General features: G+C 36.7%; 1 protein-coding gene and 1 long non-coding RNA gene across 6 annotated transcripts in view; one reads left to right on the top strand and one right to left on the bottom strand.

Annotated features, from left to right (window-relative positions):
* SLC44A1 (solute carrier family 44 member 1) overlaps positions 1-23471 on the bottom strand; it is a 193171-nt gene that overhangs the window by 63461 nt on the left and 106239 nt on the right. For all 4 annotated transcript variants that reach the window (XM_024252130.3, XM_024252131.3, XM_024252129.3 and 1 more), the window contains 7 exons: positions 18437-18606; positions 16390-16479; positions 12697-12836; positions 11039-11225; positions 9410-9575; positions 8488-8644; positions 7699-7782 (listed from right to left, as the gene is read on the bottom strand). In XM_024252130.3, the coding sequence (XP_024107898.2) occupies positions 7699-7782; positions 8488-8644; positions 9410-9575; positions 11039-11225; positions 12697-12836; positions 16390-16479; positions 18437-18606 (994 nt within the window). The remainder of the gene's footprint in view (positions 1-7698; positions 7783-8487; positions 8645-9409; positions 9576-11038; positions 11226-12696; positions 12837-16389; positions 16480-18436; positions 18607-23471) is intronic.
* On the top strand, positions 604-23246 carry LOC129047970 (uncharacterized). Of its 2 annotated transcripts, none has more exons than XR_008509920.2 (3): positions 604-741; positions 5593-5736; positions 22859-23246. It is a non-coding gene; the product is annotated as an uncharacterized LOC129047970 (long non-coding RNA). The 2 variants fall into 2 exon arrangements; XR_008509921.2 differs by lacking the exon at positions 22859-23246 and adding an exon at positions 6148-6258.

Below are 23471 nucleotides of genomic sequence, written 5' to 3'. Positions count from 1 at the left end.
TCATATGGTAAAAATAACTTTCCATTCGGCTTAGTTTTGGTCCTTTAAAAACATTGTCATTTATTAAAACATACACAAACCTTTCTAACACCCATTAACTTCTTCCCTGTCTTAGTAAATCAAACATAATTTAATCTTTCCTAGATGTCTCAGGGTTGTGACTGTGAACATCAGCAGTGCACTGTAATCATTTAGGTGATGCCTTAAAAGCTGAAGAGGTAGGTGTGAGCATCAGATTGCTGTGGTGTTTTATCTGGACTATCCACTATCTCCTCCTTGGTGGCTTTCTTCTATCCTCTCACTTCTCACAGCTCTTGTAGTACACAGCGCTTTGATGGCTGGCATTTTATACCCCTCCTCTTCCTGGGAGCAGAACCCTAAATCTTTTTTGAGAAAACAGTCTTACCCCATTCCCTGTCTCAGTCCCAGTGAGACTGTCACTACCTCCAGCTCTGGGGATGGGTCTTGACTGACAAGCCAATTAGCATACTATACCTACTGGTCACAATGATTGGTTCAGAATTGGTGAATAAACCAATCAGAGCCAATGAAAGCAAAAGTGATGTTCCCTGGGGCTTCTGGGAAAAAAAGGCTTTCTTTCTCTTCCATAGGTTCTCTTGAAGGTGTGAGGGTTTGAATGGCTATAGCTGTTTCACTAACATAATGAGAAGAGCTGCTGAAGGCCACAGTGTAAAACTGAGGGTAAGGCCAACACCATGAAGTCAGAGCAGGGAGAACCAGGTACTTCAACTTGGTGACAGTTGGGACATTGGGAACTTGCCAGATTTCTGAACTTTTCAGTTATAGAAGCTAATAAATTGCTAAGAATCCCAGCTCTTCCCTGCTCCACATTCCCCTCCCTTTCCCTTGTTCAGGTCAGATTGAGCTGAGCTTTCTGTTCCTTAAAATACTGAGTTCTAGCTGATACGCTTTCATTCAATTATACCTGCTTCTGCTGCCCCATGTGCTCTTTGACCTACTAGTCATAGACTGATTTTTTTTTCCATTCTTTTTTATGTTACATCTAGAACAGCATTGATGTTTTCTGGGAAATGTGAAAAAGTATTATAACATCAAATATGTTTGAGTCTTAGGAAGGAAAAGTATATGAACTTTGTGACTAAAACTTTTGGTCCTGAGGAATTTGGGTTTAGTGCTGACTTAAATTGTCTCTAGGTCCCAAATGGTGGGATTGCTGGGAAACTGTTGGAGATAAAGGGCTTACTTTATACTGTGTTGTCTATAAAGCTTTAACCATTGAGCCCAGGAGAGATAGTCTACAATTTACGAATATTCTAATTATAAGCTTGTTAGATATTAGGAGTCTGTAATGAAGATGAGGTTTGAATTACCAAAAATTTAACTTGCCATTATATGATTAAATTCACTGATTAAAAATGCAGAACATTTCAGAGCCAAAGAGAGTATTGTACTGAGCAGGTCACTATCTGTGGTTCTTAAGCTTTTTTCAGTAATGGGGCAATAGGAAATAAATTATGGTGCTCTTTTAAGAAACACAGTATAAAGATGGGCGTGGTGGCTCACGCTTGTAATCCCAGCACTTTGGGAGGTCGAGGCGGGTGGACTGCCTGAGGTCAGGAGTTCAAGACCAGTCTGGCCAACATGATGAAACCCCGTCTCTACTAAAAATACAAAAAAATTAGCTGGGCGTGCTGGCATGCGCCTGTAATCCCAGCTACTTGGAGGCTGAGGCAGGAGAGTTGCTTGAACCAGGGAGGTGGAGGTTGCAGTGAGCCGAGATCGCGCCACTGCCCTCCATCCTGGGCCACAGAGTGAGACTCCATCTCCAAAAAAAGAAAAACAGAACAGAAATACAGTATGATTTTGGTATATAGAATTCCATCATACAAATTGGGGAAGTTTATTATCATTAGAATATTATTACTATATTATGTTTGTAAGTCTTTTTATCTCAAAAACTAAAATACAGAACATCTTAAAGAAATCATACTAAGTGTTTCTGTTAGCATCCACCTGCTTCTTGCTCCCTTATATTGTCATCTGTCAGTGCTTCTTATCAGATAAAAGATAGCAGGCACCACAGAGTTAACTATCTAACTGCAGTGGTCCAAGTGTTTTTTTCCATCTTCTACAAAAGCTTCTTTTGAAATACTCTGCCAAGTGCCTCAATGAAGTAAAAATAACCTATACTTTTGATCTTGTGTAACATTAACCTTGCTGAAAAACGATGAAGAAGAACTGCCCCAGCCAGTTCTATTCTGAAACAACACAGATTGGTTCCCAGTTCACACCAGTTCCCTAAGTACTCACAAAAACACCCAGTTAACAATTTATTCTATAGCAGGGGTGGTCAACCTACCACCTGCAGGCCATATCTGGCCTGCCAATTACTTTTTTTTTTCTTTTTTTTTAAAAATTTAGTCTCACTCTGTCGCCCAGGCTGAAGTGCAGAGGCACAATCTCAGCTCACTGCAAGCTCTGCCTCCTGGGTTCACGCCATTCTCCTGCCTCAGCCTCCCGAGTAGCTGGGACTACAGGCACCCGCCACAACGCCCGGCTAATTTTTTGTATTTTTAGTAGAGACGGGGTTTCACTGTGTTAGCCAGGATGGTCTCAACCTCCTGGCCTTGTGATCCGCCCTCCTTGGCCTCCCAAAGTGCTGGGATTACAGGCGTGAGCCACCACACCCGGCCTGCCAATTACTTTTGTAAATAAAGTTTTACTGGCACACAGCTGTGCTTATTGTTTACATATTGTCTATGGCTGCTTTCATGCTACAGTGATGGAACTGTGCAGTCGTGAAAGATCCTGTATGGCCCACAAAGCCAAAAATATTTACTCTCTGGTCCCTCACAGAGAAAGCTTGCTGACCTCCTGTTCTAGAGTACTGCCAAGGATTAATATCAACCTCATCTACTCACTCATCTACTGTATGTGGAACCCACCCTCTTACTGGAAATACAAACCACATTTGCTCATTTCAAGTTTTAGTAACTTCCTCCACAACTTCCAGTCTTTCAGCATCTTTCACTGTAATTCTTCAGTTCAACAATTTAATTGACAAAGGTCTTCAGTGATCTGGGATATAACTCCTTTGAAGAGAAATACCTTATTTCCCACATTCTAAGATATAATCAAGAGACTAATGAGCCAGTTATTCATAACAAGTTTTCAGGAGAAAATATCCTACCATATTAAATATACATATTGATTATGAGATGCATCCTGATGCTAAATAGCTTCATAATGTCTAGAATCAAGGAAATGGGACAGCCCATTTAAATCAACTAGGTACTAGCTTATGTTCACTCCCATCCTCAATGGGAACAACTCACTCTTAACTACAGTGTTCTGCCCTTTCCAGTTCACCATGAATTTCCTTGAGACGGAAGCAAGAAAGGACCCACACGTCTCCATTCTCTCTCCTCTGTTATCATCAGACCAGCTTATATGAGGAGAATGCCCAACACCTCCAAACTAAATTATAAAAGCTTTTTTGTTTCCCTCATTAGTTTTTAGAAGCTTCATTTCATTGAGAATTATTATTATTCCTCTTTTGCTTATTTCTTATCACCCCACCCTGCCCCATCCCATCTGCTTTTAGGGCAGAAGTCTATTTGTTTGTAGATAAAGAAGCAGCAATAATTTCTTTTCTCCACCCCTCTGAGAAATTTCTGTGAGGGTCGAATGTCCAGAAATTTAGCCTTTTAAAAAGCAATATTTCTATGGATCTATGCAATTCCTTTGTATTCAACCCAACTGAAAAAAAGTAGGTGGATATTTTGCAAGCTCTTTCACTCACTCCCAAGGTACGAAGATGAACTGGACACACAAAGGTCAAGATGACCTCTTCAGGAAGAAAAATGTGCTGCAGATCATAGCAGGCCAATGAAAATTCCCTCCTTTTCTATACTTCCTAGTCTAAAAAAATTCTTGCTTAAGTTCTTAGGAATTTCGGAGTCCTTTGTGGCTTTCCCTGATAACTATTCTCTGAGCTTTCTTCAGACTTCTTGGTTGAGATTTTTAGAGTCCACCCACCTTCTCAGACAGCCTTCCTTATCTGGAGTTAAATTGCCCACAGACAGACATCACTGATTAACATTTAGCCCACGCTCAACATTTGCTTGGGCAGGACACAAGCTTGAGAATATTCAACCCCCAGGAGCAAGGTGAAGGATGACCACCATCCAGGAATCTTTTTAAAGCATGCCTGTTAGCCTACGCAATCCCTGGTTGTACTTTTGTGTGACGGGATATAGTTAAAAAGTACTGATCATGTGAAAGAAAATATGTTAGGGCAGAGGGTCACCATGCATGGAACAGGCCTGTGTGGCCATCTGTCCCAGAATACAACTTCTTCATTTTCATATCTTCTTTCCTTTCTCTAGTGAAGGACCCAGAAATTCTCTTAAAGTTTAAAATATTTACATAATGACTCACTTAATAGGGGCAAGCTAGACAGCAATGCTAAGGGAATATAGGGTATGTGCAGTTCTGTGTAGATTCGTATAAATTAAATAAATGAAAGGGTAATTACAATTATTCCTTTCTTATTTGAGGCAAAGGGGAGAAGGGGAATGCTCTGGTCTGAAAATTTGTGTCTTCTCAAAGTTCGTATGTTGAAACATAGTCAGCAAGGTAATGGTATTAGTAGGTAGGGTCTTCGGGAGGTGATTAGGTCATGAGGGCTCTACTCTCATGAATGGATTAGTGCCCTTATTTAAAAAAATACCCCAACGAGCTGTTTTGTCTCTTCCACCATGTGAAGTCACAGCAAGAAAGCACCATCTCTCAACCAGGAAACAGGCCCACACAAACCACTGAATTTGCTGGTGCCTTGATCTTGGATTTCCCAGCCTCTAGAACTATGGGAATAGTTCTCATCAACTACATAACTATGAAAAATAAATTCCTGTTGTTTAGAAGCCACCTAGTGTATGGTATTTCGTTATAGAAGCCTGAACAGATTAAGACAGGGCACAAAGTCAAACCCATACTGTAGGCTTTATCTAATTTTGTTCTAAATTCTTAGACTTTTTCAAGGTCATAAAAATTACAAGTGTGTTGCAAATCTTAATTTCAACAGGCCTTCTTTCTTTCTTTTTTCTTGACAGAGTCTCGCTCTGTTGCCCAGGCTGGAATGCAATGGCTCAATCTCGGCTCACTACAACCTCCGCCTCCCAGGTTCAAGTGACTCTCCTGCCTCAGCCTCCAGAGTAGCTGGGACTACAGGCACGAGCCAGCACACCTGGCTAATTTTTGTATTTTTAGTAGAGATGGGGTTTCACCATGTTGGCCAGGATGGTCTCGAACTCCTGACCTCAAATGATCCACCTGCCTCGGCCTCCAAAAGTGTTGGGATTACAGGCGTGAGCCACCGTGCCTGACCTCAATAGATTTTCTTTAAAAACATCATTGTCTTAGTTTACAGAATGAATCATTAAAATTTGAGATGTCTGCATATTTTCTATAATAAACCATATTTTTGTTTGTTTATGCCACTCAGAAATGTGTATATATTTATATGTATATGAGTGTGATATAATGGCAGCAGGGTGATATACTGGAAAGAGCGAAGCAAAATGATTTGAAAACTTCTTCCACCTTTAGGTCTCGTGATTTGCCACAAGATGCCAGTCTCAATTTTCTCATCTATGAAACAGATGAGAAAATAATGTTCGCCTTACAGAGCTGTGTTGACCACATTTCAAATGTGGCATTTCCTATGAGCCCAGGAGACATGAAGCACTGCAGGTAATCAGTCCCCACATTGTAGCACTTTGTATTCCCAAACAGAAATACAAAGTATGAGTTCCGAATAACTCTCCCTAAGCCTTTCCTCACATGTTTGATTTACTACTATTTTAATGTTCCACTTAAAACTTCAAACATCATGCCTACAAAATGCTGATCCAAAATGGACAAAACCTGTAAAAAAAAAAAAGACCAACATCTCAGGGTTGTTGGTACTAAATCACTGACTAATGTTTAGATTGCGATATGCTGAAAACCTTTGATTTTTTAACCTTTTATCGACTATCTTGATATCATATGATTTGTTTTCTTCCTTCAGTATAACTGCACATCTCCTTTTCAAGATTTTTATAGTTTTGTATCACCCTGTTAGTCTTTTTGAGTCTAAATATTCACTAATATAATTAACAGTTCATTCAGAAAACACTTAAAGACCACCTATTGTATATTGGGCACTGTGTTACCTTCTGAGGAGACCAAGAAAAAGAAGATCTTTACTTTAAAGGAGCTAGAAGTTTAAAGGTAAAGTTAACAAATAACTTCGATATAGTGTTGTTAGTATTTGAATACTAAGGTATGACCTAGTGTTAGAAGCTCAGCAGAGGGGCTGGGGTGAAGAGGGATGGCTTCTTGGAGGTGATGCTCAGGCAGAATCATTAAGATTCAGTAGGAACTAGTCAGGTGTTGGAAGTCATTCCAGGCACATTTGGAAAACTGCAAAAGCAAAAGGTGCCTGGGGGTACGGCAGTAGGATTGAGACTAGAGATCTGGGCTTAGCGCATCTCTATGAGGATAAGCTATTTAGTGATGGGTATAAAAATGCAATTATGATCATCTTTAGTGTATCCATCAACTTTCTGATAAAGATGACTTAGCCTCAAACCAATTTTAAAGAACACAATTTTTCAGGTTGTTATAGCCTTACTAATTATTTTAAGAATGAGCTTCCAAACACTTGTACATCCATAGGGAATATTATGACCTATAAGAATGTATTTTGCTAATGAAACATCATACCTACTTTCTCATATTAACCATAGAACCCAATAAAACAAAGTCCAGGCATGCTCAATACCATGGGCATAGAACTATCAACCTGTGACTATCTTGGAGTGAATGGAAAGTGCAATGCTACTCTTCAATCACTTAGCAGTAAATGGTGAGAAAGTCAATTTTATCTCTGGCCTATTAGGTGAGGGCATTAATGCATTAGAATTGATTTTTAGGGAATGGAAAAGTAACTTAAAAAAATAAAAGAAGGAAGGAGTGCCCCACAGAGACTCCTAGATCCTCAGATATAGAAAGATAGAGGACTAATCCATTCCCCTAGGCCCTTTTATCCTATAAATATCAATTCTTCCATTCAACCTTATAAGTAGTACTTCCTTTGATAATATTTCCCAGGCCAATATCATAGTGTTTAGCAGTTGGGTCAAAAAAAAAAAAAAAAAAAGTATCAGCATAGAGAGCACACTAGTTCGAATGATAGTAGCTAGTTGCAAAGAGGGATAAAGTGTCACAAGAGCTTTACACTGAAGTTTTCAAACAACATTTTTAAAAATGAAAGGGTAATCATAGCCACAGTAGTCAGATTCTTAGGAAAAACTTAAAAAATGAAGGTATGTGAATTAAGGGATAAGAGATAAATGTTTTTCCTGAAAGATGAACCCTAGTGATGTTTTATCTATTTATTAAAATAAAAATAACAACATATGTAACAAATCTGTACATGTACTCCCTAAACCTAAAAGTTGGAAAAAATTAAAATAATAATGAGCCTTGGTAAGCACATACATTAATTTAAAAAATAAGAATATGATTGAAATAGACACACTTTATCAAGGTACAATGTACAATACCACAATAAAAACATAACATCTTTCAATTAAGTTTATCTTGGGAGAAGAAACAATGAACCTATCTTTGAAAGTAAATATTAGATTTATTTTTAAAATATTTTACCTGATTTAAATAATTTAGGCACTTTTCAAGACACCAAAGGCAACAAATGCAAGATTTCAGCACACATCGTGCACAAGCATTTTCCTGGATGGGGGAAAAATGGAAATAATCAAAAAACCAAAGAATCAAACTGTCACATAGAAGACTTCAAACATTCAAAAAATAAATAAAAATTTAAAAATCACAATTTATGCTTCAAAGCTTCCATACTTGTCCACTTCCTCCTTAAAACATGACTGAATTATTTTTAATAAGTTCAATTAAATATTTATTTAGTCTCTATTGCATATACAGTGAAGTTTATAACACCTGCAAGGAACTTACAATCTAGTAGGAGAAAAAAAATACTAAACACAAAAAAGGTTAGAATCAGAATATAGTATAGATACTAAGTGTTATGAGAGTGGAGAACAAAGAGGCAGCATTGTTTGGGAGATGGGAGGAATCAGGAAAGGTTTCTACAAAGGGGTAGAATTTGAGCTAAACTATGTTGAAATGCATGTTATTCCCACAGTCAAGGATAGGGAAGAAGTTCTAAGGAGGAAGGTATGTGAGTCAACAGAGAGGAAGAGCATCACAGGATACTTTTAATTATTAGTGATTGGATGAATTTTGCCAGAGCATATGGAGTGCATGAGTGGGAGACAAGGGAGAAGGGCTGGATTTTGCCTTGTAAAGACTTTGAAGAAAACACAAGTTTGTATTTAACATTATTGGGTGCTTTACTACATGCAGAACTGAGGTCTGGAATGTGCCCATAGAAAGTACAGAAATGCATTTTCCCCTTACCTTTCCTTTGAGCTGACTGTGAATATACATGAGGATCATTCGCGGAATTTTGACTAATGTGATAATGAAAGATCCTTTTGCCACCGTACCTAGGTGGTAACGAATAAGGCGATTTACTGATGCCAAAATAGGTGTAAATGGCAAATTCCTTTTATCCCTATTTAAAAAATGACCAAAAAGACAATTAAAACAAAGCCTAGATCAGGATGGAAACACAGGTATGGTTTAGAGTCCAATGCAGTGAAAAAAAAAAATCAGCTCATCATTCTTATTTTAGCTTTATGACAAAATGGCCAAGTGATATATAACTATTACAAATGCTACAGACATGCTATATAAAATTAATGTCATTGCTCTATGGTACTTTCATGGGGTTCTGATGCTCTAATACTTCAAGTTAAAACTGTGCTCTGAAAGTTTTTATTAGTGAATACTTATGGGGTTAATTATATAATCAGAAAACAGAATTTAAAAAGATGTTCAATTTAGACTTGGCATCTAATTATAATAGAAAATTATGAGGCCTAAAGCTTTCATATTTGGCTCTAAAGTTAGCAAAGGGAACTCACACTTGTTCCGGTCTAAACAAACTAAAAAGACTTGTCCTTTGATGGACTTTTATATAAAGTAAAAGTACATATGGCAGCACTATAAGATTTATTCTTCTGCTAAATACAATTTGTGACATCACAATAAATTTTATTAGACAACTGCAGAAAAGTATAAAGAATAAAACAACAATCTCTCATTTGACCACCTCCCAGAATTATCAACTATATATAACACTCTGTCGTATTCATTTCTAATTATTTTGTTAAAGAAATGAAACTCCTGCCAGCCCCAGTATGATTCCCTTCCCCTCCAGCCTGAGGACACCATCCCTTAGATGAACTTGAGTTTTCTAATAACAACAAATTCTTACCTAGTAAAATAGTATGTTACCACAGCTCCTGCCACTGTCATCTGCTGACATGCTAGAATAAATTCACTGATCCAAATCAGGCCCACCACATGGTACCACCACATGTACTGCAGAGGCCCAGAAATTTTGAACTCCACAAAGCCTTGCTCATTCTGAACAGGACTGCCTAGGAAAATATCAAGGAAGGAAAGAAGAAGCACATGAAGTACAAATCCAGAAATACGGCAGTTAAATAGAAGGCAATAGGGCCCTACCCCAAGCCACAAACCTTCTGATCCGTATGGTATTTCATAAAGGGACAAAAATAACTATCACTTGAAAAGTTGTGAAATTAAGAATTGTACTATTATGCATTTTGATGTCCTCAAAAGCATCATATAAAGCTTTTAAAAGTTGTTCTATTTAATAAAATTCTTCTTATATTATCAATTATTTAGTTTAAGCATGAATTTTCAAACACTTCAGTTTTTTTCAAGACCTATTATTTATCCAATCATTATAGATTTCTTCGCAAAGTACAGAAATTATTATTATATTCAGTTGCTAAGTGTGTGTGCTGAATGGACAGATAAGTTACTTAGTTACATAAAAGTTTACTATCCTTATGATACTCTTTACAATTAGTTCCATTTAAGCTTAACCTTTGATATTCAGTATGGCTGTAAGAAAGTCTGAGTGTCTAACTATGAACTATATCATCACTTGGAGCTCTAGCTAGGGTCAGATCATTTCCAAACTAGAAATCCCAAGGAAGTAAGTAGATCCTTGGCTATACCTGGGATTTGAGGTAACTCCTGAGTGACATTGCATTCACTGGTTCATCTTAGAATGAATCTAAATGTCTGAGTCAGTACTGGAACTTACTTCAAATTCATGATCATTTCAAAATTAGAATGCAATTTCAGGCCTTCCCTGATCTAGACTTACATTGCTAGGATGTTCTAAAAAATCATGAATATGGGCTGGGCACGCTGGCTCACGCCTGTAATCCCAGCACTTTGGGAGGCCGAGGTGGATGGATCACATGAGGCCAGGAGTTCGACAGCAGCCTGGGCAACATGGAGAAACCCTGTCTCTACTAAAGATACAAAAATTAGCCAGGCATGGTGGTGCATACCTGTAGTGCCAGCTGCTCGGGAGGCTGAGGCAGGACAATTGCTTAAAAAAAAAAAAAAAAGGGCCAGGTGCAGTGGCTCACGCCTATAATCCCAACACTTTGGGAGGCCAAGGCAGGCGGATCATGAGGTCAGGAGTTCCAGACCAGCCTGGCCAATATGGTGAAACCCCGTCTCTACTAAAAATACAAAAATTAGCCAGGCATGGTGGCATGTGCCTGTAGTCCCAGCTACTCAGGAGGCTGAGGCAGAAGAATCGCTTGAACCCAGGAGGTGGAGGTTGCAGTGAGCCAAGAGAGTGCCACTGCACTCCAGCCTGGGTGACAGAGCAAGACTCCGTCTCAAAAAAAAAAGATGAATATGAAGTAGGTTGTTGAGAAGCCATAACCACTACAAGTTCTGATGGCTATTGGACCTTCATCAACAAACGTGTGAAGAATTACCTCTCTGATGTTCTAAAATACTGGAATGCAAATCACGTTTGTCACTAAGAAAAAGAAGCCTATCTTCTTACCGGTAGTGCCAAGAAAAAGAAGTGTCATGATCCAGTACACCCAAAACAAGACAAGAGCAAAGAAAGTCCAGAAGGGTTGGAAGACTAGCAGTGGCAAGTGAATGAAGACCTTGCCAGCTACGTGGAACAAGGCGATGGTAAGAGCAACACGTTTGCGCATAACCAACATTATCAGGAATAAGATCACCTGTATGGAGAGAATGGTTTCAGTTATTATTATAAGTAGTGAAAACAGAAACCGAAAATAGTAGAAATTTTTAACATAACCCTTCAGCCCCAAACCTGGAGGTAGCATTCTTTGAATTTCAATAATATTTTATCAGTAAGTATCTCTCTTGCAATATTCATTGTCAATTTTATATTATGGTTACCAAGTGTCCTTTAAAGCAAAACATAAAAGGATTTCTCAACTTATTAATACATTCTAGAATTTTTTTCCTGTTCCCTTTGCCACTCATTATGAATCAAAACATACTGTCAGTCAAGATGAGACTCTTAATTTATTTAAACAGATATACCACAAAAACGAGGTTTTTATTTGTATCTTCCTTATTAGACCAACAGCTCCTTAAAAGTGGGATCTGTGTCAGATTCACCCTTTGACTCCTCCCACCCCCACGTCCCATCTTCAGCAGCAAATTGTACCTGAAATGAGATTTCATTCATATTTTGTTGTAATATCTGTATAACAATAACTAACAAATATCTTTTGGCACCAATGGTTTTACGATGGCTTTATTTTTTGTTTCTGATGCTCAATAAAAAGCTTGGGATTGCTCTTAGAAGTAGACTGATTTTTTTTCTTTTTTCAGAGAGAAGACGATGATGAACCAAAGGTATACATATAAATTATTTAACCACATATTAATTAGTAATTTTATTGCTTAATACCTAAGCAGCAAATCTCACACACACACACACACACACACGCACACACACACACACACAAACACATATATATATTTTGGAGACAAGGTCTCAGTTGCCCAGGCTGTAATGCAGTGACACAATCATGGCTCAAGTGACCCTCCCACCTCTGCCTCCCGAGTAGCTGGGACCACAGGTGCACACCACCAGGCTCAGCTGATTTTAATTTTTTGTGAAGACAGGGTCTCACTATCTTGCCCAGGTTGGTCTAGAACTTGTGGACTCAAGTGATCCTCCTACTTCAGTCTCCCAAAGTGCTTGCATTATAGGCATAAGCCACTGTACCTGACCACACCTATATTTTTGAAATAACGCCATATTGTTAAATGAAAAGTTTGAAAGACAAATGGGAAGATAATTAGCGAACAAGTAAATGGAATGATATATTTTTTAACATACTTTTCTACAGTAAAGGGAACCATTTTTAAAAAGTAATTATCTTATAACAATAAGAAATATGTTCTTGTAAGCAAATGGTAATGTAAATATTCTAGGTGAAAATCTTCTCTCAAAAAGCAGACAGGGTAGAAAAAATGTTTCATCAAATAGCACTCATCCATGAGGGAAGCCTTCAAGAGACTTTTTAGTGTTTCACGCACTATGGCACAGAGATATTATCTACTGGAGATCAGGGTTAGGAATGCAAAAGCTAGATTTGAGTTTCTGCTCCATTAATGATCTCCTGCAAACAAAAACACAAAACCGAAAGACACGCCAAAGCCTAAACTCACTGTGAACACTGTAGCTGAAATGGCATAAATGAGGAGGGCCCGAAGATTGTCTTCAGCTATCTGAAGCTGCTCAGGAGTAACAGTTTCTTTGGGAGACCTTCTTTGCTTTGCATACAGCCACCATAGTACACCTGTGCCTCCTGGAGACAAAAGACCCAATTGTTAATGCAATAATTAGCATAAGAAAATGTGTAACATAAATTCTCAAGTTTCTTGACCCTTCCTACAGATCATCATGGGACTAATGCAGTGACAATCCATTTGGCTGGGAAGTACATAGCTATAACTTTTTGCCAGCATAAAGAAAGTGTCCATTGCTCTATTATCATCCTCCACATTAAGCACTTATAAATCCTTCAGTGTATCAAATAAGCTTCCTTCAAATGTATTTATTATTGACTATGAAGCTAAGAGCGAGCCAGTAGAAACATACACCCCTGGCAGGAATTGATCACAAAGAAAGAGCCTCAGCATTTAAGCTGAGGAGGCTGGAGGAAGGAAATAAGCATCACAGAAAACATCAATGAAGCTTAAAGAGGGCAAGGATCTTCTCTGTTGTACTCATCACAGATACCTCTGTGACTTGCACTGACACAGTAATGCAGTTGATTAAGTATTTGTACAATGAATAAATGCAAATCAAAAGAACAGTTCCCACCAAAGGGAGGAACAAAGAGGAAATCTCTGATAGTGGTGGGTGCTAGGGACGAGCATTTTTAAATCTCCAACACCAGTTGAGAGATTCAAAGAACAAGACTGAAGAGGGAGACAAACCTACCTCCACATATGAGAGTTGACTTATATACCTACATTCAACCCATTCAGCAAACATTTTGAATGCTACAGCACCTATTGTTCTAGCTGGAGATGGAACAGTAAACAAAGCCAAGTCCTTACTCTTGCTGCTCATGGAACTTATATAATAATAGGGAAACAAAAAAATAAGAAAACAAGGAAAAATACAGTATATTAAGCCTAAAGAAAAAACGATCTCCTGGTAAGAAGGATATAGAGTGTTTGGGTAGGGAAAGCTTTGCAATTTTATATAAGATGGGTAAGCAAGGCCTCACTGGTATTAGTAAGATGATATCTGAGCAACGGAATCAAAGACAGAGAGCAATCTATGACACTATCTAAGGAAAGAGTGTCCCCGGCAAAGTTCAAAGAGAATGAGGTAGAACCATGCCTAGTATGAGAGAAAGAAGACCATTGTGGCTACTGCAATGAACAATGCGGAAAGTGGTAGAGATGTGGGTAGAGAGGTAGCTGTGGACCAGACCACACTGTAAGGCCTTGTAGGTCACAGTGAAAAAATGGATGATTCAGAGTAGAGATATGTGTGTGTGTGGCTGATATGATAAATGTCTGGGAAATAAAAAACTGAAGTAAAGTCTATGTATATCAACATCTGCACTCAAGAGTTAATGAGGACAAAGGCAAATTCCATTACCTATTTGTTGGCAAATACCAAGTACAAATTTTCCATCTGTTGAAGAGGAGGAAACATATCAAAACTACCAGAAACTGGTGAAAAACATTTTAGAGCAAGGAGAATGTTTCCATTTTGAAGTCTTGCAGGTACAAGAAAATTGTTTGTAAAAATGCTTAATATATTCAGAAAATGGAAGAAAATATGTTACCTACATACAGAAATGAATTATAGGAGAAAAGCGGAAGTTAAAAAAATAGGATGAAATTGAAATAATGATGTCAAGGAGGAAGCTGTTCACAATAGCCGTGGTAGACAGTATTTATTATTAAAATTTAAATTTGTGTTAGGAACTGTGATAAGTCCTTTATAGATGTGATCTAATTTAATCATCACAACACTATTAATATCTAGAGTTTTAAAGTTTTGTCTAATTCTGAATCTTAATTAAATTTGCCTATGATCTTTTGGGGGAATCTTTCAATTCTGAAATTTTTTATTTCTGCATTTGATTATTGTTTCTGTTCCATTGGTTTTTTTCTCCTAAGGTCATTGTTTATTCTTCTGCTATCATCTAACTTACCAGCTTACTTTTTTGGTAATTTTCCTTTACATTCAGGAAGACTTCTTCAAATTTATTTCCAAATAACGGATTTAATTTTCCTTACTAGCAGTTCTGTACTACTTTATGGAAGAAGGACCAGTAGTTCCTACTAAAACTAGTCCAGGAAAACGTAAATGTAAATATAATTATAAAAGTTTTTAAGGCAAAGATAAACAAGATTTTTAAAAAGATACAGCAGGTGAAAGTAATATTTTAACTTTAATTATAACCTGAGTACAAAAGCTCAGACTATTTAACAAGGGCGAAAAGTGGGAGGGAGCAGAAGAGAGTAGGGGATGAAAGGAAGGAAAGTTTATGTTAAATTTAAGGGAGGCAGGGGAGAACTCAACATATATCATCTTATTTCTTTTTTATTTTTTTAATTTTATTATTATTATACTTTAAGTTTTAGGGTACATGTGCACAATGTGCAGGTTAGTTACATATGTACACATGTGCCATGCTGGTGTGCTGCACCCATTAACTCGTCATTTAGCATTAGGTATATCTCCTAAAGTTATCCCTCCCCCCTCCCCCCATCCCACAACAGTCCCCAGAGTGTGATGTTCCCCTTCCTGTGTCCATGTGTTCTCGTTGTTCAATTCCCACCTATGAGTGAGAATATGCGGTGTTTGGTTTTTTGTTCTTGTGATAGTTTACTGAGAATGATGATTTCCAATTTCATCCATGTCCCTACAAAGGACATGAACTCATCATTTTTTATGGCTGCATAGTATTCCATGGTGTATATGTGCCACATTTTCTTAATCCAGTCTATCATGGTTGGACATTTGGGTTGGTTCCAAGTCTTTGCTATTGTGAATAATGCCGCAATAAACATACGTGTGCATGTGTCTTTATAGCAGCATGACTTATAGTCCTTTGGGTATATACCCAGTAATGGGATGGCTAGGTCAAATGGTATTTCTACTTCTAGATCCCTGAGGAATCGCCACACTGACTTCCACAAGGGTTGAACTAGCTTACAATCCCACTAACAGTGTAAAAGTGTTCCTATTTCTCCACATCCTCTCCAGCACCTGTTGTTTCCTGACTTTTTAATGATTGCCATTCTAACTGGTGTGAGACGGTATCTCATTGTGGTTTTGATTTGCATTTCTCTGATGGCCAGTGATGGTGAGCATTTTATATCATCTTATTTCTGACTTTAATAATCACAGTAGTCTGAAGAATATTTTCTGAAAACAACTGTAGAAGTGAAAATGTAATGTATACCATCAAAGCAAGGGTGAAGATAACCAAAGAAAACATAGTTCGTGTAGCAAAGAGAGAAAACAAGAAAGAATGAATTTCAAGAAAGACAGAACAGATGAGAACAGTAAGACCAAACATACCAGTGAAGATTATAAATGTAATGAGAACAAATTCCATTACTAAAAGGTTTCATATTCAGCTGGTAAAATTTAACTATATATGTTCATATACATATGCATAGAAAAAAGGTCTGGACTTCAAATGCCAAAAGTGATGAAATGAGGGGAGGGGCAAATATAATTATGAGAAATTTTAAGGCAAAAATTAACAGTCTTCCTTGAAGATATAGCTTGTGAAAATAAAATTTATTTTCTTCTTTATATTTCTATTTTCTACCAAAGTAGTTAAAAGGCTGAGGTAGAAAACAAAGAAATAAATAGCTTACCAAGTGAACCGAGTATGACCAGAATCGTTAAGATCCACACAAGTACTCTTGATATGTACCTGATTATCACCATCAAAATCATGGATAGAACTGCAGGGAAAATAGAGAACATATAGAATATTATTTGAAAATGCAGGTAAATATAAATGAAAACCCTTTAAATGGCTGCTTTTTTCCCCAGGGAAATAATCTGTTGCTATTGACCACAATTTAGATAAGGAAGGAAACTAGCCGCTGTTGTATTTGACTTTGCTACCTGTACCACTTAAATAGCATCACTCGAAACCAAAGTCACCTGACTGTGGGTTTATAAACTACAGAAAAAAATACATGCAAATGCACATGGTGACTCAAAAACAGCACAAGACTGTTGTGGATTCACCACGGGGAAGACATCAGACATGCAAACATACATGCCAGCACACAAAGTGTAGAGAATGACATGTCGGTGACAAGAAAAATTACTGCACATAGACAGAGATCAGTTAAATTAGGAGCTACGCTTTATTGAGTAATCTATGTATTTCAGGAGCAACTAACTTCTCTGACAGTCAGTCAAGAAGCTAAATGGCATCTTATCCTTTTCTGGGTATTTCTCCTCTAGAACTCCAAAGGATGGTCTGACCCTGTGGAATAACATCCTGAAGCCTACTATGGCCGAACTTCCTCTGTCTAATTTCTCAACTGAGGTCAGGGGTCCCAGGTGAGGAGACCTTCCTCAAAAAGGAGCAAAGCTGTTTGAGTTATACAGCCAGTTCTTCTACCTGCCCCAAGCTAAATCTGATGTTCTATAATCCTGAGTAAAACTCTTAAAGAAGAAAGGAAAGATTTAACCCTTGCATGGGAAATACGTTTCTGAAATAATAATTTATAAATTTCTTAATTATCTAAAGGCCCATTCCACAAACAAATGAACAAAGATTTTTTAAGTTTATACTACACTCTTAAGCCTCAAAAGAGAATCATTCTAATAAAAAATAGAATTCTGATGGCTTAACATTATTGGCACTATTTTTTAATTGGATCTTTAGTTTTTGGTTAAAGTTTTAACTATTTCAAAAACCAAATAATTTTGATACAAAGCTAGACTAACAGTTAAGTTTCTTTGGGCCACTTGCAAAGCCAAATAAATGGTTGGGATTTGTGTCTAGGTAACATTATTAAGGTACTCACTTTTGCAATAAATGTACAGGAACCAAAAACAGATGGGAGCCTTTCAAATATCACAGAAATAGATTTTCATATGGACAGCATTATTTCAATTGAGTCAAGTACTACCTAAGCAAAAAGAAAATACTCTCTAATGACAGGAAAGATGGAAATACAGCTTGTATCTTCTCAATGGCTATAATTGTTAACAGGCATAAATACTAAGTTTACTTATATAATGAAATAGCTGTTGGTTCCTACCATAGCTTACTTCTCCCAACTAAGAAGGCCTATACATTCTGATAAGGTACATATAGTTCTAGAATAATATAGGGAGTTTTAATCTTGAAAATAACATTTTTGTTTGATTTATTATCCATTTATTGACTAGAAAACTCAGTGGCTAATAGGTGGAGATTTCCTAATTTTTCCAGCAATACAGTGATACTATGCACTGTAGCAATGAAAAAAAAATTACATACTTCAAAAGTAATCTATCAGAAATCTATGTTCTTAGATGGGAATATATAAGAGAATATGTTGCCTCCTTTATAAGTAAATATACCTTTTAGGAATCATAACTAAAAACAGAGGGTTGTTGATTCATTAAAAGAAGCCTCCTGCTATCATATTAAAGTAGCTATAGACTTAGTAACCAATGTTTGGGAAAACACCAGTTTTCTCCAATGAAAGAAAAAAAGAAGGGAATGAGTTTCAGATATATATACATACTTATATGTACATATTCTTAACTATATATAATCTGAAACAATGATTTTGGCTATGGGAAGTTAAACATTTTACAAGTATCCCCAGTTGTATTCATATTTTGGCTAAAAGACAAAACAGTCTTCTACTGCAATACTATGCAATAGCTAATAATGAGAAAAACAATTACCTAGTGATAACAAGCAAAGTCCCAATATAATTTCTTTGCTGGTCATTACTCCACTAATCAGCCTGTGTAAGACACTATTGTCACTGACAAAGGTGATCAGGGCCTCTGCAAACTTGGCATAGCAGGAAATGTTCACAGGAGCACAGCGATGGAAGAATGGAATAGGTGCACTGGTGACACAAGAAAAAAAAATCAGAAAAAAAATTACTCCTACTTAATATAAATGCCACATCAAACACACAAATGAAAGGTGAATATGGCTGCAATACTCTCCACCCTCCACACATCATTATGGGAGCTAAGAGCTGTGTGCTTAATGCTATGAGGATGACTGTCATGGGTAGTGATGCAAATCTTACCACAAGCCTTATCAAAGAGGGTGGAGTGCATGTTCCAACAGAAGACATTACCCTCCCCTTCTGAAAAGAAACGCACACACACACACACATACACACACACAACTACCAAAAGCAAAACCAAACACTTAAAACTCCTTAGCCTGCACATCTACCAGTCAAAGGGCAGATGACAAAGCTTACAAACACATACTTTATTGAACTGAAAATGAATTTTTGCCATAAGCGATTTAAAAATAAAAAGCACGTGCTTTTACTTGAAATGTGCCACCATTAAGAGAATGTTTCCTCTAACAAAACAGCATACAAAATCTCAGATTAATAAAGGTGTTTACAGCATAAGCTTAATACCTCTCATATAAACAAAGTCATGCTGAGACATCAACAAACAGCGTAATAGGCAGCTATTTAAAACAGTAACCATGAGTACTAATATATGGAAATGCTTATAATGTAATAATAGAAGGGGAAAAGTATATCTAATGTGATATCTCTGCATAAAAGATTACACATAATCATGAGAACAGAAAATAATTAACAAGTGAAAAATACTGGACTTGTTAGGATCACAGAATTCTGGGCTATTTTCCTTTTATCAGTTACTATTAATCTAAGATTATCTGTGTCTAAAAAGATGTAAAATAACGAATTACTTAGTCATTTATATTAGGCTTACATGGACTGAAACTTTTACTTGTGAAAGACTACAGCTATGTGTAAACTGTGACATTAATCTGGTTTGTTACAACATGGTTCAACTTCTGAGAGGATAGTATACACTAATCAATGAGAGATTTTAAACAAAGAACTACGAATATGCCTTTGGTTGTGATTTACTCGGATTCTACGAGAGCCATACGTATGTCCATGCATAAATACACACTTATATGTGCATTATGTTAAAATTTAGCCATCGTTAACGTGAATCCCACATTTCCAGAATTGTTCTTATAACTTTTTTTAAATGGTATCCATGAAAATATGTTCATAGAACTTTAAGTCCCAGCTACAACTACATTTTTAACTGGAATGATACAAATGTGTTCTCAGTCTTGGTTGGCACTGTATTTTGGTCCAATGAGTGGATAAAATTACATGGTTGGGCACTACAAGGTTTGTAATCTCAGCAAAGCAACTTTGTATGACCTGAAGCAAAACACTATCCTTGTTTCCTTCCTCGAAAAATGTTTCTTTTCAAATAAGAATATAAGCACACTATGTATCAGTTTCCCTTAAATGTTAGTAAATGAGCACCACTGGTGGTAAGAATGAGTAACATCTTCCATGCTGTCATAGTTGGTGGAACGTTAAAATAATATAATTTTAAAGATCTAGCCTTGCCTTAGTCTTGCTTTAGTAAATATATCAAAAAATGATAACATAACAATATGACATGAATATTCATTTTTTTAAATTGCCTCTTGGATCCCTGTGTATTTGTGTCAACCTCCAAAATGATATTAGTGAAAGTTAATGCCAAAGGTTTGATATTGTATCAGAAAGCGCAGGAAGCCAGAGCATTCTAAGAAATGCTTGAATTATAGGTATTCAAATCATTGTTTTTTTTAACCAAAAAGTGCTTCACTAATGATGCAAAAAGATATTAAATTATAGAATACCTTTAAGTGAAGTAGATTTAGTTAAAAATATTATGAGAATCAAAAAGGATTAACTGTAAATTTCTAAGTCAATAGAAGCTGATTTGTGACAGAAACCTTTAAACTGACAACTTTGTCATGATGAAGCTTCTTTTTTGATGTTGTCTAGATGCCATCTCTACAAGTTAATGTCTCTGCCTAAGGACCCTTCTAACCGTATTTTTAAAATAAAGCCTGGTTCTCTATCCTTCAAAACTAAAATCCTCTCGTTTCATGATTATCTATAACTCCATCCTCTTTATTTATTACCCTATCATGTGATTTAGTCTCTGTTTAACTCACTTGCCTCCAACCTTGAACATAAAATATATTCACTTAAGGATACTGATGTCTTTTTCTTGTTTTCAGTACCCACTATTTTTCTCAGCCCTGCCTTCCTGTTTTCTTTTTCCTGCTAGGCAACTATAAAAGCCCCAATTCTTCTAACCTTGCACCCTGCCTGTAACTCCATCTCTCTCTCTTACTTTCTCCATTGGTTAGCTGAAAGAGTAGGAGTAAGCACTCTGTAAGTCTCTTCAGATCATCATCATCATCATCCAAGAGGGCACCCATAAATCGATGATACAAAATTATATAGGAACAGGATGCCCAATATGTTCAGTGTTTTTTTTCTTTTCAAATTTAGGATGAGAATAGATTATTTTAAAAGAGAATGACCAGAACTCTCAAAATGAAAATCCTTCATTTTTATTTAGGAGGAAATGCTGGGTAATATCTGCCCTGAACTTAACCTTTCAAACATTTTTACACTGTTTATTAACAGTTGGCCAACTGGAAAAAACACTTTTATAAGTATTCTTCAAAGAACCGGAGCAAAATAACAACAGTCCTTTGCACCAAAATTCAATCGATGTCAGTTAAAAAAAAAACAACAACCTGATGCTCTAAATTTAAAGGTATAAAATTAGCACATGCTGATTAACTACATTGTCTAGCTGATAGTCAAAATCTGTTCCTAGTAGTAATGAGTAACAAAAATAGAAGGCAAACATAAGAAGAAATAATATATAGGCACATTATTCAAAAATAAGATGAAATACTTAGCTTTAAAGTAAAAAGCACTAGATTCCCTTGTTTGAAATCTAAACAAACTAGATTTCCTTATTTGTCATTCTTTTTCTCAACTTTTCCCCAAACAAAAACAACTCTGCTAGCCACAGGGTTTTGATACTTGAATTGTTTTCTTATAAAAAAAAATTAAGTAATAATCATGTCATTGAAATGGTTTGTTTTATATTTTAGCATTTAAATCCCATGTGATTTAATGAATTTAGGTGGAGGTGAATTCACCGATTTCATATACCTCTGAGAAAATAATACTTTTGAGGAGCTAGTATTATGAGATCATTTCTACTTTAGTATCTTACCTAAATGACACATTTTGTGCTTCTTAATTAAAAGGACAAGCATAAAGTATTCTATATACAGTAAGTTTTTCTACCTTCCACCAAATATTGAATCTTTAATAAGTCGATGTAGTCACATTAGGAAGTGATGCTGTTTTACTTGCTGAAGCAGTCAACAAGAACAAAATGAACTTATAATGAATCTTTTAAAAATTTTTACATTAGTCCCTCATATGAAAATTATATCTTACCTTGGCAAACATACTGTCCATTTACCTTTAAGTTCAGATCATCACAGTTAATAAGCTCCCTAAAGTATGATGACAAACAATGCCTAATACCACTTGCCCATTTGCCTTCACAAGAAGGCAGGGGTCTGCATCTCATATAATTACTTTAGAACCTCAGGTTATAAATAAACAATTACACATGATTTCTAGCCAAAGTTTTATTTAAGTAAGTATAACAATAAAGTATTCTGGCAATATCTCTATAGTACAGTAAAGGCAGGAATTACGAGTCTAAATATGGAGTGGTGTTTCTTTTTTCTCTTCTTTCCCCCTTTTTAAAACATTTTTATTATTCATTTATTTATGTTTTATAGAGAGAGAGGGTCTTGTTATGTTGCTCAGGCTGGTTTTGAACTTCCAGACTCAAGCGATCCTTCCACTTTGGTCTCCCAGAGTGTTGGGATTACAGGCATGAGCCACTGTGCCCAGCCTTCTTTCACTCCTATACTCTGTTGTTGTTGAACACTCACTGTGGTATAGACTACAACATCCTGGATTCAAATTCCAATTTGCAACAGTTAGTTGTATGGCTTTAGATAACCTCTCTCATCTTCTTTTTCCTCATCTACAAATTGGGGGCAATATCTTGACAGATTTTTGTGAAGGTTAAATGAGATAATATATATGAGAGATACTGTGGGATAGCTGGCACGTAGTAGATGATTTGTAAGTGTTAATTTATCCTTGAATCCTCCATTGAAAAATATGAACAGACAACATTTTCTTCTTGGTTATTAATTTCTTTCTTTCTTTCTCTCTTTTTTTGAGACAGGGTCTTGCTCTGTTGCCCAGGCTGGAGTGCAATGGCACAATCTTGGCTCACTACAATTCCACCTCCCAGGTTCAAGCGATTCTCATGTCTCAGCCTTCTGAGTAGCTGGGATTACAGGCATGCACCACCATGCCCAGCTAATTTTTGTGTTTTTGGTAGAGACGAGGTTCTACCATGTTGGCCAGGCTGGTCTCAAACTCCTGGCCTCGAGCAATCCACCTGCCTTGGCCTCCCAAAGTGCTGGGATTACAAGCATAAGCCACTGCATCTGGCCTTTGGCTATTAATTTGTCATCTCTACATTATTGTATCATTAATTCCCCAGCACCTAGTAACCTTTCTGGCATCCAGAGGTGCCCAAATACATGATGAATAAACTGAATTTATGTAATTTGTTTCTACTATTGCTGTTTTCTCTGGCTATTTCTAAAAGCACTGTAAGCATACCGGCTAGCTATTTCCCATATTGCCACCATGGTTGGCATTTTCACCTATAGAGAGTTATGAATTTGGATAAAATACAACTCTTTCTAGGCATTTGTTTTTAAAATTCAAAAGCTTTTAGGAATGGTAATCATCTGGTTATTATATGTCACTAATGCTTCATTGAAAAT

This window comes from Pongo abelii, chromosome 13 (assembly GCF_028885655.2).
Source record: "Pongo abelii isolate AG06213 chromosome 13, NHGRI_mPonAbe1-v2.0_pri, whole genome shotgun sequence".
Lineage (NCBI taxonomy): Eukaryota > Metazoa > Chordata > Mammalia > Primates > Hominidae > Pongo > Pongo abelii.
The sequence above is the reverse complement of the archived record's forward strand: the minus strand, read 5'-3'. Positions and strand labels throughout refer to the sequence as shown.